Source organism: Cyprinus carpio, chromosome A16, assembly GCF_018340385.1.
Source record: "Cyprinus carpio isolate SPL01 chromosome A16, ASM1834038v1, whole genome shotgun sequence".
Taxonomy (NCBI): Eukaryota; Metazoa; Chordata; class Actinopteri; order Cypriniformes; family Cyprinidae; genus Cyprinus; species Cyprinus carpio.
The window spans coordinates 5,146,571-5,162,025 of record NC_056587.1 but is presented as its reverse complement, the minus strand read 5'-3'; the positions used below and the strand labels follow the sequence as shown (position 1 = coordinate 5,162,025).

At 48.9% G+C, this 15,455-nt stretch overlaps 1 protein-coding gene across 1 annotated transcript in view; it reads left to right on the top strand.

Annotated features, from left to right (window-relative positions):
* LOC109105374 (integrin alpha-10-like) overlaps positions 1-15,455 on the top strand; it is a 63,009-nt gene that overhangs the window by 15,061 nt on the left and 32,493 nt on the right. Inside the window, exons 6-8 of the mRNA XM_042772180.1 lie at positions 7,389-7,503; positions 7,594-7,721; positions 8,834-8,982. Coding sequence (XP_042628114.1) covers positions 7,389-7,503; positions 7,594-7,721; positions 8,834-8,982 — 392 coding nt within the window. The remainder of the gene's footprint in view (positions 1-7,388; positions 7,504-7,593; positions 7,722-8,833; positions 8,983-15,455) is intronic.

The window sequence follows — 15,455 nt, the reverse complement described above, 5'->3', positions numbered from 1 at the left end:
AGATGTCTACCACCTCGGACATAGAGTCTAGTGCACGATCCAGGAGGCAGCGGTCCCTCCCTAACTACTTGCAAGATTATGACTTGTCTGATCTCCCGACTAGATCTCAAACCAAGAAGCCTTCTGAGTCACAGTCCAGAGAGCAGCTAGACGAAGAGGACCACAGCAGACCCGATTCACGCTCTGCACCCCCAGAAGGTCAGCTGCACCACAGCCCAGCGCGATGGTCAGTCACTGATAGATGGGAATCTTCTGCAGAAGAGTGGAGAAGGGAGTGCCGCATACTAGAGCGTGAAAGAGAAGATCTCCTAGCATCAATGGAGGAATTAAAAATACAGAACGAGCAGCTCAGAGCCAGAGCGGAGCCCAGCAATTCCCGTTCAGAGCCACGTACTGTAGCTGCCAGAGATAGACTTTACAGAGAAGGGCTGGATTATGGAGGTGCTTCAACCCAGTACAGATCAGTCTACTTCCGGGAAAGGGAGACACCACCACAATGGTCTTCTGACAGGCGTCATGACTACAGTACAGTAGAGAGACAAAGGACTACAGAGAATTAACCAGGTATGACTCTCCCTCACCTAAGCGCTCTCCCGAGCCAGTACGCACCAAGCACCAGGCCTCGCGACGAAGCTATGAGTCCAGAGAAGGGCGCTACAGTTCTCATTATAATTATGAGCAGTGCAGCCACCGCTGCTCACCTGAGCACTACGCCAGCTACAGAGACCCTAGTTATTCCTTCAGAGAATACAGAGAACCATCATGCCGAGGTGACTACTCTCCTGCACGCCGCTGCAGCTACTCTCCAGACCAGCGTGAGAGACGTAGTCCCCCTTCACCTTGGCACGAGCCCAGATGCCGACGCTCAGTGACTCCCCCTGGTGGACAGGAAAGAACATACAGAGGGCCCACTCCTACAATCCCGAACTTCAACCGTCCTAACCCAAGAGACTTTGCAAGACTCCGTATTGCCCTAGACAATCTCCTTCCTAGAGATGCCACTGAACGTTTCAAGTTCCAGATATTAGTGGATCATCTGAAGCTGGAGGAAGCATTGCTGGTGGCAGATTCTTACAGCAATTCTGACTTTCCCTTCACTGACACTATGGCAGCTTTAAACCAGCAGTACGGGCAGCCACACCAACTCGCCCTTCAGCGTATTGCCGAACTGATGGACGGCCCCAACATTCAGAGTGGAGACATCAAGTCATTCAGGTTGTTCGCCCTGAACGTCAGATCCCTGGTGAGCATGTTGGAGCAGCTCGGTTTAAAGGGGCAAGTTGAGCTGGACTGTGGTTCTCATGTCACCCGTCTACTGGGCAAGCTACCTCACGATCTGAGGTCCAGTTTCAGGCGCTACATCCACCCACTCCGCATTCCTATCCCCACTCTTCTGGACCTAGCAGATTGGTTGGAATACGAGCTCCAGATCCAGGAGGATATAGCACAATATCGCTTGAGAAAGGACACTGGATCTAAGCCCAAAGACTCCAAGAGTACTGTCAAGTCGTCACCTAAAGCTTCAGTCCTCATGCTGGGGGGCTGAACCCAAACCGGTTAGGGAGCCAACCAGATCCACTCCTCCTCCAACCAGTCTAGATGCAAAGAAGTTCTGCCCATTCTGTGAGAACTACAAGCACACTCTGAATAATTGCGCAAATTTCAAACTGCTCAGAGCCACCCAGAAACGTAACTGGATTCAGGACAACAACCGATGTTGGCGATGCGGCAGAGAACACAGATCAGCTGAATGTGATTTGAAGATGTGCTGTAAAACATGCAACAGCAGACACCTGCTTGCTCTGCATGATGTCAGCGAGAGAAGTTTAGCCAAGACTGACAAAGCTGAGAGAAGGCCTGACCAGGTGAAGTCCAGTGAGAGCAATCCTTTGTCCGTACCAAGTGCAGACCAAGTGCTATACATTGGCAAGCCACCGCAGGGCCATCGTGTGCTTCTCAAGGTCAGTAAAGTTATCCTCCGCCATGGTGACCAAACTCTAGAGACATATGCTGTGCTAGACGACGGCTCAGAACGCACCCTGCTCCTCCAACCGGCTGTCCAACAACTGGGACTTGAAGGCCAGCCCGAGGATTTGCCCCTGCGTACAGTTAGACAGGAGCTGCAGACGCTTCACGGGGCGGCTGTCTCATTTAGCATCTCTCCAGCCTGTTCTCCAGCCATGGTATACAATATCCAAGGAGCCTTTACCGCACCTAAGCTCGGGCTAGGCCAACACACGTATCCCGTCAAAGCACTGCAGAGCAAATACAGACATTTGAATAAGCTTTCTATCCCTTCATTCAAGGACATTGTCCCGCTACTGCTCATTGGCTCAGACCACCCTCACTTGGTGACTCCAGTTGAGCCAGTCATCTTTGGTCCCCCTGGTGCACCGGTTGCTGTCCGCACCCGTCTCGGATGGACGCTGCAAGGTCCGACCAACAATCTAAAGCAGTACCTTATCGAACAACGCTGTCTTTTCACCACCTTCGGGGCTCCTCCAGCTGACATCTACCAGCATGTCGAAAGGCTTTGGCAGCTGGACGTCCTCCCATGGCGCAGCGAAAAGGCCAGTACGAGGTCACGACAGGACAAGGAGGCCCTTGAATGCTTGGATAAACAGACGGTGCGAGTACATGTTAATGGTGTCCACCGCTATGCCACACCTCTTCTCCGCGTGAAGAACTTTCCCCAGCTCTGCGCACCAAAGGAGGCAGTACTTCCTCAGCTCCGGAATACAGAAAGGCGGCTGGCGAAGAACCCTGAGATGGCCCAAGTCTACAACGCAGAGATCCAGAGACTTGAACAGGCTGGTTATGTGGCGAAACTACCCCCTGGCACAGAGAACACCTCAAGTAGCTGGTACATCCCTCACCATCTTGTCGAACACAATGGCAAGCACAGAGTGGTTTTTAATTGCTCTTTCCAGTACAGCGCCACTGACTTGAACAAACTCCTGCTCCCTGGTCCAACCCTTGGTCCACCACTCCTTTCAGTTCTCCTGCGATTCAGAGAACATTGTGTGGCCTTCAGCAGTGACATACGGGGGATGTTTCATCAGGTCAGGCTCCTTCCAGAGGATGAGCCTCTCCTTCGCTTCCTCTGGAGGGAGCTCAAGCGTGATGAACAACCTACAGTCTACCAGTGGAAGGTGATTCCCTTCGGCACTACCTGTAGCCCCTGCTGTGCTACATATGCCCTACAGAAACATGTCACCGACCATACTCATCCAGCTGATGCAGTGAGAGACTCTGTGTTAAGACATTTCTACGTGGATAACTGTCTACAAAGCATGCCTACAGTTGAAGATGCCAAGCCCATCATTGACAAGCTGCAGACTCTCCTTGCCGAGGGAGGCTTTGAGCTACGCCAGTGGGCCAGTACACATCCAGACACCATCCGTCACCTCCCTGCTGAGGCAAGATCGGCTAGTGCTGAAAAGTGGATCGCACAGGGTCACCCAGGCCAAGAAGAATCAGCCCTGGGCCTGCAGTGGGACTGTCGAGAGGACACCCTGTCCTTTAAGTGTCGAGAGTCTGTAGCCACTGAAGAAGTTGTCACTATGCGCTCCATCTATAAAGTGGTGGCAAGCCAATACGATCCCCTTGGCTTTCTAGTACCTTACACCACCAGGGCCAAAGTTGTCATCCAACACCTGTGGGACAAAAAGCGTGACTGGGATGACCCTGCTCTGCCAGATCACCTGCTAGCCGCATGGAGAGAGTGGGAGGACGAGTTACCTCACCTACAGAGCATAGCACTTCCAAGGTGTTACACTGGCCGTGAGTTAGACAATCCCACCTGTGAGCGTGAGATCCACGTGTTCTGTGATGCCTCGGAGCGAGCCTATGGCTCTGTGGCATACCTCCGAACAAAGAATCCTCATGGAGTCGTCCAAGTAGCTTTCATCACCGCAAGATCCAGAGTTGCTCCAAAAAAGCAGCAGTCAATCCCACGGCTGGAGTTATGCGCTGCTCTGACCGGAGCACAAATGGCTCGGATCCTCAAATCTGAACTCACACTGCCCATCCAGCGGGTGGTGCTCTGGTCGGACTCTACTACCGTGCTCAAGTGGCTGCAGTCGGAGTCATGCCGATTCAAAGTGTTTGTTGGTACACGCGTGGCAGAGATTCAAGATCTCACCGAGGGCGACACATGGCGGTACGTGGACTCTGCACAAAACCCTGCCGACGACATAACACGTGGCAAACCTCTCGACACATTGACACCAGACAGCCGCTGGGGTCAAGGCCCAAGCTTCTTGTGGTGTGACCCAGACAAATGGCCACAAAGTCCTCAGATTCAGACAGATGCAGATCAGGGTGAAAAGCTCAAGAAACCACAGTTCTGTGGCCTCACTACTACCACGCCAAGTCATCTCCCGGATGCTAAGCAGTTCTCTTCCTTCAGAGACCTCCTGACCGCCACAATGAAGACTCTACATGGGGCGGCCCCAGGCAACGTCACAGCCTACAGGCAAGCCCAGCTGGCTCTGCTACAACAAGTCCAACAAGAGAGAGTTTTCCCATTGACTATGCCCAGCTGCAGTCAGGGAAACCAGTTGCCAAGAGCAGCAGACTTCTCAAACTTGCACCAGAGTTCGACCACAGTGTCAAGCTCATCCGTGTTGGTGGACGTCTGCGCCATAGTGACCAGCTGGAACCGGATACTGTTCACCCGGTGGTGCTGGATGTCAAACACCCAGTCACGCAGCTGCTCATCCAAGAGTATGATTACCGTCTGCACCATCCAGGCCCAGAGAGGGTTTTCTCAGAGATGCGCCGCAAGTATTGGCTACCAAGAAGGCGAGAGGCTATCCGCCGCTTTCAGCGCAAGTGCCAAGAGTGTCAGAAATGGCGCGGAAAGCCACAAATCCCTAAAATGGCAGACCTGCCTCCATCCAGAGTCCGACTTTTCAAGCCAGCATTTTACTCAACAGGAGTAGATTGCTTCGGGCCATACTCTGTAGCGATTGGAAGGAGGAGTGAAAAGCGCTGGGGAATCATTTTTAAATGCATGACCACCCGAGCCGTGCATATCGACATGCTCTCCAGTTTGAATGCAGACTCAATCCTCATGGCCCTGCGACGGTTCATCACCCGCAGAGGAAAGCCGTTCGAGCTGATTTCAGACCAGGGGACTAACTTCAGAGGTGGTGATCGAGAGCTCCGGGAAGCATTCGCTGACCTTGCTCCAGACATCAAAGCTCAACTTGCCTCTCAGCAAATCGACTGGAAGTTTAATCCACCTAACGCCCCCCACTTCGGCGGCTGCTGGGAGCGCGAGATACGCTCAGTAAAACAAGCTCTGCAAGTAACCCTTGGAGCCCAGCTTGTGACAGATGAGGTAATGAGAACCCTACTAGTTGAGATTGAAGGGATTCTCAACTCCAAACCATTAGGCTACACATCTGCAGACATCGCCGACCCTGATCCAATAACTCCCAACTCACTTCTCATTGGGCGGCCAGATGCCTCTCTACCGCAGGTGGTGTATCCTGACTCCGAGCTCCTGAGCAGTTGGCTGAACACTTCTGGAAGCATTTTATCCGTTTCTATCTGCCCAGCCTCCAGGCCCGACAGAAGTGGAATGCTGAAAACCCAGACCTGCACATCGGCAAGACGGTCCTCATCATTGACCCGCAGCTCCCTCGCTCACTATGGCCAGTGGGTACAGTGACCAGCGTATTTCCCCGCCTCGACGGAAAAGTACGATCTGCTGAAGTGAATGTAGGAGACCGGGCGTACACCCGCCCTGTGGCTCGACTCATCCAGCTTCCAGAGTTGTCAGACTAAATACTACCGGTCGAGTGGGCGCCTTTTCTTCTTCTACAGATTCCCTTCAGTAATCTGGGGGCGGCTGTAAAAAAGGCCCCCTTGTGGCCGCTAAGCATCAGACACTTTACTGTGACTCTCTCTCTCCTACTGGAAGACGCCTCGCTTCACCTGGACTCTTAGCCAATCACAAGTTGACTCAGGATCGCTGCACGCTGGTAGCATTCTGTCTGAGACTTTTGCCAGTAGTGTACACTAACTGCACGGGCTTACAACCCGCCTTGATACAACTGCTTTATTCTGTGTGCGTCTTTACAAAACCACACCCATCACTGTACATATTCAATCATGCAGTTGTAAATTCAATAAATACTGCCAATGAAGAAATCTTGCGTGATTCTGACCGATCACCCGCTGTGAGCTCTACCTAGCGATCCACAAACTATCTAAATCAAAGAACACACTCCCCCTCCCAAAAGCCTCTAAAATTCTTTTACCTGCACACACACACTCTCTCTTCCACATGCACAAGGCTTTTTGTGTCGGCAGAATGCAGTGAACCAGATCAGTCCAGTTCTGGAGCTGCTCCTCTGTGGCTTTGGTGGAATTGCTGGGTGGCTTTCGCCAGTAGTCAGACTTTTAATGAGAGCGAGTGAGTGTTTCGGCGGAGGGAGTCAGGCTTTGTGTGTTTGTGTGACAGAGGGTTAAACGGAGAGCAAGTGAGTACAGCTTCTGGAATGGAGTCACACATAGTTCACTGTGATGTATGCCAACTAAAACTAGCGCTCACAGCATGGATGTAATGAGCCCCACATTGCAGATTCAAGTATCATTAACAAAGCATCTAATTGAATGTACCTGTTTGAAGATTTGCGAGTCTGTTTATTCCTTTGGTCAGTTCTATAACAGGATAGGAATGTGACTCAAGCCCTTTGTAATGACAGGCCGTGGAAAAGCCATACCACCTCTCACCCTCATCGCCACTTCAGTTCATTCTATTCTTTTTCCTTTCCCTTTCACCATCCTCCCATCCCTCTGTTACAGGCCTTCATAATAACAGGGTGGGGAGTCGCAGAAAATTTACCCCCTTCAGTCTAACCACACTTTCCAAACCAGTCATTCTTTTGTCTTATTCTCCCTCTTTCAAGTCTTGGTATGTTTTCTTTGTCTTCATTCTTTGCCTCACCAATCCTCACAATGGCTTTTAAGGCAAATAAATGGCAAGCTTTGAAGACATATTTTTTATGTGCTTTTTCATGACCACTCTCTTTGCTTCTCTCTTTCTTTCTCTCCTACTTTCCCTGGATCACTTCACTTCAGTAGATTTTATTGGTCTGATCAGCACACAGCACTTACTACTTTTTAAACAGAAGACATTAAAAGGCCAAAATTCCAGACTTAACATTTAAACAGAGAATTTAACATGCAATACTAACAAAATCCCTGATTTGTGCACATATCAGCCACATGTTCTATGAGTTAATGCTGTTCATAATAAGTCAGTATCAGATAAGGTATCAGTTGTGTTAAAAAAAAATGTGTAAAGCATAAAGGTGGTGCTACAGACGCTGAATGAGAACTGTATATACAGACATTCTCTGTATAATCTTTAGGCCTGCGCTCCACTTTGGTCCCAGGAATGTGGTACATCTCTGTTCAGCACAGGAATCTGTGCATCTGTCACCAATGACATGGAGCCCAAGGACATCATTGCACCCACAGCCCAGAGTGAGATAAACATCCTCTGTCCATCTGACCTGTTGGATTGAATGAAACAACTGCTTTTAACTGAACTCCTTTTGTGTTTGTTTTTCACAGGATGCACTACATACATGGACATAGTGATTGTTTTAGATGGTTCTAATAGTATCTACCCCTGGTACGAGGTGCAGAACTTCCTAAGCAACATTCTCAGCAAGTTCCACATAAGTCCTGAGCAAATGCAGGTACTGTATATGTTTGTTTTTCCTAAATTATGTAGTTCCTGTTTGTTTAGTATTTTAACGTGGGTTTAGAGGATTTTTTGTGATATAAAAAACACATAACAGTATGTTTCTTCTTTAGATTTTTTGATTTAATATTATTAGTAACTCATTTTAGCATGGCAGTTGGACTTCGTAAAAGGTCATGGAAATTTCTGTAATTAATGTAACTTTTAATATTTATTTGCATGTTCTGAAGTCTTTCTTAAGATAGAAAAGACTCTCTGTGTGTTCAAAAACCTCAACCATTTACTATCCAGTCATTACAAATATTTGGTAAAGTTAAGGAAAAATCATTGGTCAGAATGTATGCATAAACATTCAGCAAAGTGAGTGAGCAAAATCTTTACTCTCAAACTGTGTGCTTTTAGGTAACAGAGACCTGGCGGCTGTTTTGACAGATATGTATAATTGCTTTTTAACTTTAAATCCTGTCATCAACAGTTCCAATGCTGGTCTAGCTTTGATGCATTGAGCCAGTGTGAACGACTGTGAGGAACAGAACCACAAGCCAGTCCGCAGACAGATATGAGCCCAAACAGAAACAGCACTGGCAGGCTGGGGAAAATAAATGACAGTATTAATGTGAACAGACAGAAGTTGTGGTTTCTAGAGGAGATGGACAAAGCGCACAGAATTAGAAATGTATGGGGGCAACACAAGGTAAAAGGAAATTCCTCTGCTTTGTGGGGCATTTCTTGCTCAGACAGATTCGGGCATTCTTGCTTTTGGAGCAGAGCACATAATGGAGATGCCAATCTCATCTACAACTCATTCTGGAGTTATCCGTTCTTCACAAATTACCTCAAACATCTGCTAGACCATTTTTACATCAAACTTTTTTTTTATGGCATGGACCCCCAAATATGAGGATCATCTTATGAGGGAAGCCTCTAGTTACAAATAGCACCAACCCCTAGGGTCAGGCTGTCTGTTGAGACGATGTTACTATGTTAGGCTGATCAGGATGCTCTAACAAACACATCAATGTTTGAAAGCACTACAGAAACGTCTTTATGATGTTTTAAATAAAATAAATTATATGCATTGCCTTTACTGTTTGCGACTATTTGTAGGTAGGTGTCCTGCAGTACGGGGAGATCTCGGTCCATGAGTGGTCTCTCAGGGACTATCAGACAACACAGGATGTGGTTGAAGCTGCCAAGAACATCAGTCGCCAAGAGGGACGGGAGACCCGCACTGCGTACGCCATCCAAATGGCCTGGTATGGTGACCCACTGCTCATTTCAAAACAAATGTAGCCACAGCCCACTCTCTCACTCCTTTACATACATTCTGACCTTTCCATGATCCCCACCAGATCCAGAGAAAATGTAAAGTGTGTAACATAGTTGAATCTATCTGGTCATAGTGCTTTTGTTTTTTGTTGATGCTCGTGAAGGTGCCTCCTCAGAACTGTAATTCCATTCCTTCCCCTGAGACTCTCAGCAGGAGCAAAGATTTGTTTAAAGAGATGCCTATTCGTTGCACTCTGAGCCCGGGAATATTGCATTAGCATTTTAATAGGGTTGGAAACCAAGAATTTGTTTAGAACAAGGTCTTATGAGTCAGTTCTTTTTAGTAAATCAGAAACATAGAATTTGAACTATGTAGTCTGATTCCAAAACAAATGGCTCTTGTGAGCAAATCTTTATAGTGAATGAAAAATGTACAGTGCAAATGTACAGCCAGTGTTGCCCCATTCCCAAACAAATGATTCTTATGAGTCTAAAAAGTGTATTTTGTGTCTGATTCCAGATTGAATGACTCTTATGACTCTTATGAACCAATTCTTTTTAGTGAATCAAAAACATAGAACACAACAAATGTAGTTTAATCCAAGAACAAATGAATCTTGTTTCTTTTTAGTGAATAAATGTATATTAGGCTATATTATGATAAATAATGTGTAATATACAATTTGAAAACAATGAAACTGTAACAAGGAAAAAATGTTCAGGAATCTAGTCTTAAATCTCTTCAGTGCTAAACACACAATCCCTTCATTTTGTCGTCAACAGAAGTTCATGGACAAAAAAACGAATTTTTAATTTTTTCTGGGGAAAAAAAATGAAAATTCGTAGCAGGATTCTAAAGTTCAAGGGTGCTTGGAGGTCAAGCAAAAAACCCCTACCCTTTTCCCTCTGTTACTTCGGAACGAGTAATTTTGATTAGAACAGGACAGAGTTGAAGAGGAGAGGGTAAAAGTTCCGACTGGATTTCCGTTGTCAAGGTCTTACACCAAATGATCTTTTCTCCACAGAATCAGCAATTATGGATTTTCTTTCCTCAATCGTGGTTCATTCAAACCAGGAAATTTATTCTTCTCTGCAAAGTGGCAACAGCGGGAGGTTAAAAGGAGTAGTAACATCTACAAGCTGATCCAGTATGATTGATGGATTTACTTAGAGTGGGTGGAAGCCTTAGTTGTAGATCAGCAGTTCCTGAGAAGTCGAAAAAAAAAAATACAAAACTGTCAAAGACCAAAAAACAAGCTAAACTTCAACATTCTTTCTTCTTTTTAATATTCAGGGTTGTTTAGCCTCTGTAAAAAAAGGCCCCCTTTGTTGGCCGCTAAGCATCAGACACTTTACGGTGACTCTCTCTCTACTACTGGAAGACGCCTACTTATGTTTTTTGCTTCACCTGGCACTCTTAGCCAATCCAAGTTTTTTTTGCTCGATCTCTGCAACGCTGGTAGCATTTCTGTCTGAGGACTTTTGCCAGTAGTGTACGCAAACTTGCACGGGCTTACAACCCCCGTGGATACCACTGCTTTATTCTGTTTGCGTCCTTTCCACAAACACAACCCATCACTGTACAAATATTCAATCATCAGTTTGGTAAATTCAATAAATACTGCCAATGAAGAAATCTTGCGATGATTCTGGACCGATCACCGCCCGCTGTGAGCTCTACCTAGCGATCCCAAACACTATCTAATCACAAGAAGCCGGGCCTCTTCTGCACAAAGTGGTCCTTCCGGCCCCGGAAAAAAAAAAGCACCCAGAGCACTGCAGCGGAGCAAGATGTCTACCCACTCGGGACATGAGGTCTAGTGCACGATCCAGGAGGCAGCGGTCCCCTCCCTAACTACTTGCCAGATTATGACTTGTCCTGATCTCCCTGACTAGAGTCTCCAACCAAGAAGCCTTCTGAGTCACAGTCCCAGAGAGCAGCAGCTAGACGAAGTGGGACCACAGCAGACCCGATTCACAGCTCTGCACCCCCAGAAGGTCATCTGCACCACAGCCCAGCGCGATGTTCAGCCACTGATAGATGTGGAATCTTCTGCAGAAGAGTGGAGAAGGGAGTGCCGCATACTTAAGCGTGAAAAGCGCAGATCTCCTAGCTCATCAATGGAGGAATTAAAAATACCGACACGAGCAGCTCAGAGCCAGAGTGGAGCCCAGCAATTCCCTTCAGAGCCACGTATTTAGCTGCCAGAGATAGACTTTACAGAGAAGGGCTGGATTATGGAGGTGCTCTTCCCCAAAACCCAAGTACAGATCAGCTACGTTTTCTTTTCCGTGGAAAGGGAGGACACCACCACAATGGTCTTCTGACAGGCGTCATGACTACGTAGTTAGAGGACAAAAGGACGAAATGAGAATTAACCATGTATGACTCTTCCCTCACACTAAGCGCTCTCCCGCAGCCAGTACGCACCAAGCACCAGGCCTCGCGGACGAAGCTATGAGTCCAGAGAAGGGACGCTACAATTCCAATATAATTATAAGCAGTGCAAGCCCCCGCCGTTCATCACTTTTTGGGGGGGGTGGAAGGGCAAAATAACCTTAATAAGCCGTCTACAGAGACCCTAAGTTATTATCACGCCGTCAGATGACCTACAGAGGAACCATCCCTGCCGAGGGTGACTACTCTCCTGCAGACGCCGCTTCAGTACTCTCCAGACCCAGCGTGAGAGACGTGAGTCCCCCTTTCACCTTGGCACGCGACCCAGACGCCCGACAGCTCAGTTACTCCCCCTGGTGGACAGGAAAGAACATACAAGAGGGCGCCAATCCTACAATCCCGAACTTCAACACCCGTCCTAACCCAAGAGGACTTTGCAAGGACCTCCGTATTGCCCTAGACAATTCCTTCCTAGAGATGCCACTGAACGTTTCAAGTTCCAGAGATTAGTGGATCATCTGAAGCTGGAGGAAGCAGTTGCTGGTGGCTAGATTCGTTACAGCATTTCTGACTTTCCCTTCACTGGACACTATGGCAGCTTTAAACCAGCAGTTACGGGCAGCCGACACCAACGTCGCCCCTTCAGCGTATGGCCGAACTGAGGTACGGGCCCAAACATTCCGAGTGGAGACATCAAGTCATTCAGGTTGGTTCGCCTCTGAAACTTCATATCCCGGGTGGAGCATGTGGTGAGCAGCTCGGTTTTAAAGGGGCAAGTTGAGGCTGGACTCGTGGTTCTCATGTCCACCACGGTCTACTGGGCAGCTACCTCACGATCTGAGGTCCAGTTTCAGGCGCGAACAATCCACCCCTTCCGGCATTTCCTATCCCCACTCTTTGGGAACCTAGCAGATTGGTTGGAATACAGAGCTCCAGATCACAGCGAGGATATAGCACCAATATCGCTTGAAAAGGACACTGGATCTAAGCCCAAAGACTCCAAGAGTACTGTTAAGGTCGAGTCACCGATAAGCTTCAAGTCCTCATGCTGTGGTGCTTGAACCCACAAGCCGTTTTATGGAGCCAGGCAGATCCCCTCCTCCAACCAGTCTAGATGCAAGAAGTTCTGACCCCGATTCTGTGAGAACTACAAGCACACGCTGCATAATTGCGCAAATTTCAAACTGCTCAGCGCCAACCCAGAAAGAACAGTAACTGGATTTCAGGACAAACAACCGATGTTGGCGATGCGGCAGAGAGAACCAGATCAGCTGAATGGATTTGACAGATGTTGCTGTAAAACATGCAACAGCATACACCTGCTTGCTCTGCACGATGTCCAGCGAGAGAATTTAGCCAAGACTACACAGCTGAGAGAAGCGCCTGACCCGGTGACGTCCAGTGAGAGCAATCCATTTGTCCGTTACCAGTTCAGAACCAGTGCTTATACATTGGCAAGCCACCGCAGGGCCATCGTGGTGCTTCTCCAGGTCAGTAAAGTTATCCATCCGCCATGGTGACCAAACTCTGAGAGCATATCTGTGCTAGACGACGGCTCCGAACGCACCCTGCTCCGTCAAAAACCGGGCTGCTCCAACAACCTGGGACTGTGCAAGGCCAGCCCGAGGATTTGCCCCTGCGTACATTAGACAGGAGCTGCAGACGCTTCACTGGGCGGCTGTCTCTTTTATCTCTCTCCACCTGTTCTCCAGCCATAGGTATACAAGATCCACACGCGAGCCTATTACCCGCACCTAAGCTCGGGCCCTAGGCCAACACACGTATCCCTCAAAGCACTGCAGAGCAAATACACAGACATTTGAAGAAGCACTTTCCAATCCCTTTCATTCAGGCTACATTGTCCACACTTACTGCTCATTTGTTGACTCAGACCAACCCTCCACGTGGTGACTCCAGTTGAGACAGTCATACTTTGGTCCCCCCTGGTGGCACCGGTTTGCTGTCCGCACCCGTCCGGATGGACGCTGCAAAGGTCCGACCAACAATCTAAAGCAGTACCTTATCGAACACGCTGTCTTTTCAAACCACCTTACGGCTCCTCCAGCTGACATCTACTCAGCATGTACGAAAGGCTTTGGCAGCTGGACTTCCTACCAGGGCTCAGCGAGAAAAAGGGCAGGTGACGAGGTGCACCGACAGGAACAAGGATGCCCTTGAATGCTTGGATAAACAGAACGGTGCGAGTCTGTTAATGGTGTCCACCGCTATGCCACCCCTCTTCTCCCGCAGTGAAGGAACTTTCCCCAGCTCTGCGCACTCAAGGAGGACAGTACTTCCTCAGCTCCGGAATACAGAAAGGCGGCTGGCGAAGAACCCTGAGATGGCCCAAGTCTACCAGAGCAGCAGATCCAGAGACCTTGAACAGGCTGGTATATGGCGACAACTACCCCCTGGCACATAGAACACCTCAAGTACTGGTACAGCCCTTCACCATCTTGGCGGAACACAATGGCAAGCACATAGTGGTTTTTAATTGCTCTTGTCCAGTACAGCTCCGCTGACTTGAAACAAACTCCCTGACTCCCTGGTCAACCCTGTGGTCCCCACCCTTTCAGGTTTTCCTGCGATTCAGAGAACATTGTGGTGTCCTTCACAGCATTGACATACCGGGAGGATGTTTTTCATCAGTTCACTCTCTTCCAGAGGATGAGCCTCTCCTTCGTTCCTCTGGAGGGAGCTCAATCGGTGATGAACAACCCTACAGTCTACCAGTGGAAGGTGCTTCCCTTCGGCACTACCTATAGGCCCCTGCTGTGCTACATACGCCTACAGAAGCATGTCACCGCCATACTCATCCAGCTGATGCAGTGAGAGACCCTCTTGTGTTAAGACATTTCTCCGTGGATAACTGTCCACAAGAGCCTGCCTACAGTTGAAGATGCCAAAGCCCATCATTGTCAATGGCTGCAGACTCTCCTTGCCGATGGCGAGGCTTTGAGCTACGCCAGTGGGCCAGTACAACATCCATACACCATCCGTCACCTCCCTGCTGACGGCAACGATGGCTAGTGCTGAAAATTGGATCGCACCGGGTCACCACAGGCCAAGACGAATCAGCCCTGGGCCTGCAGTGGGAACGGTCGATAGGACACACTGTCCTTTAAAGGTGTCGAGAGTCTGTAGCCACTGAAGAAGTTGTCACTATGCGGCTCCATCTATAAAGTGGTGGCAAGCCAAATACGATCACCCTTGGCTTTCTAGTACCTTTTACCAACCACCATGGCCAAAGTTTTGTCATCCAACACCTGGTGGACCAAAAAAAGGTGCCTTGGGGATGACCCTGCTCTGCCAAGATTCACCTGATTAGCCGCATGGAGAGAGGTGGGAGGACGAGTTACCTCACCTACAGAGCATAGCACTTCTTCAAGGTGTTCATCTGGACCGTGAGTTAGACAATCCCACCTTTGAGCGCGAGATCCCCGTGTTCTGTGATGCCTCGGAGCTAGCCTTTGGATCTGTTTGGGCCCCCCATTAAAACGGGGCTCCGAACGGAGAATCCTCATGGAGTCCGTCAAAGTAGCTTCATCACCCGCAAGATCCATAGTTCGCTCCAAAAAATCAGCAGTCAAGCCCACGCTGTAGTTATGCTCTGCTCCTGACCGGGAGCATCAAATTGGCTTCGGAGCCCTCAAATCTGAACTCACAACTGCCCATCCAGCGGGTGGTGCCTTTTGGTCGGACTCTACTACCGAGTGCTCAAGTGGCTGCAGTCGGAGTCCATGCCGAGTTCAAATTTTTGTTTGGTATCACGCGTGGCGGAAGAGATCAAGATCTCCCGAGGGCGGACACCATGGCGCGGTACGTGGACTCTGCACCAAAACCCTGGCCGACGACATAACCACGTGGCAACCCTCCTCGACCACATTGACAACCAGGACAGCCCGCTGGGGGTCAAGGCCCAAGCTTCTGTGTGGTGTTGACCCAAGACAAATGGCCACCAAGTCCTCAGAGTTCCAGACAGTTCAGATCAGGGTGATGTAGAGCTCAAGAAACCACAGTTCTGTGGCCTCACTACTATACCCACGACCAAGTCATCTCCCG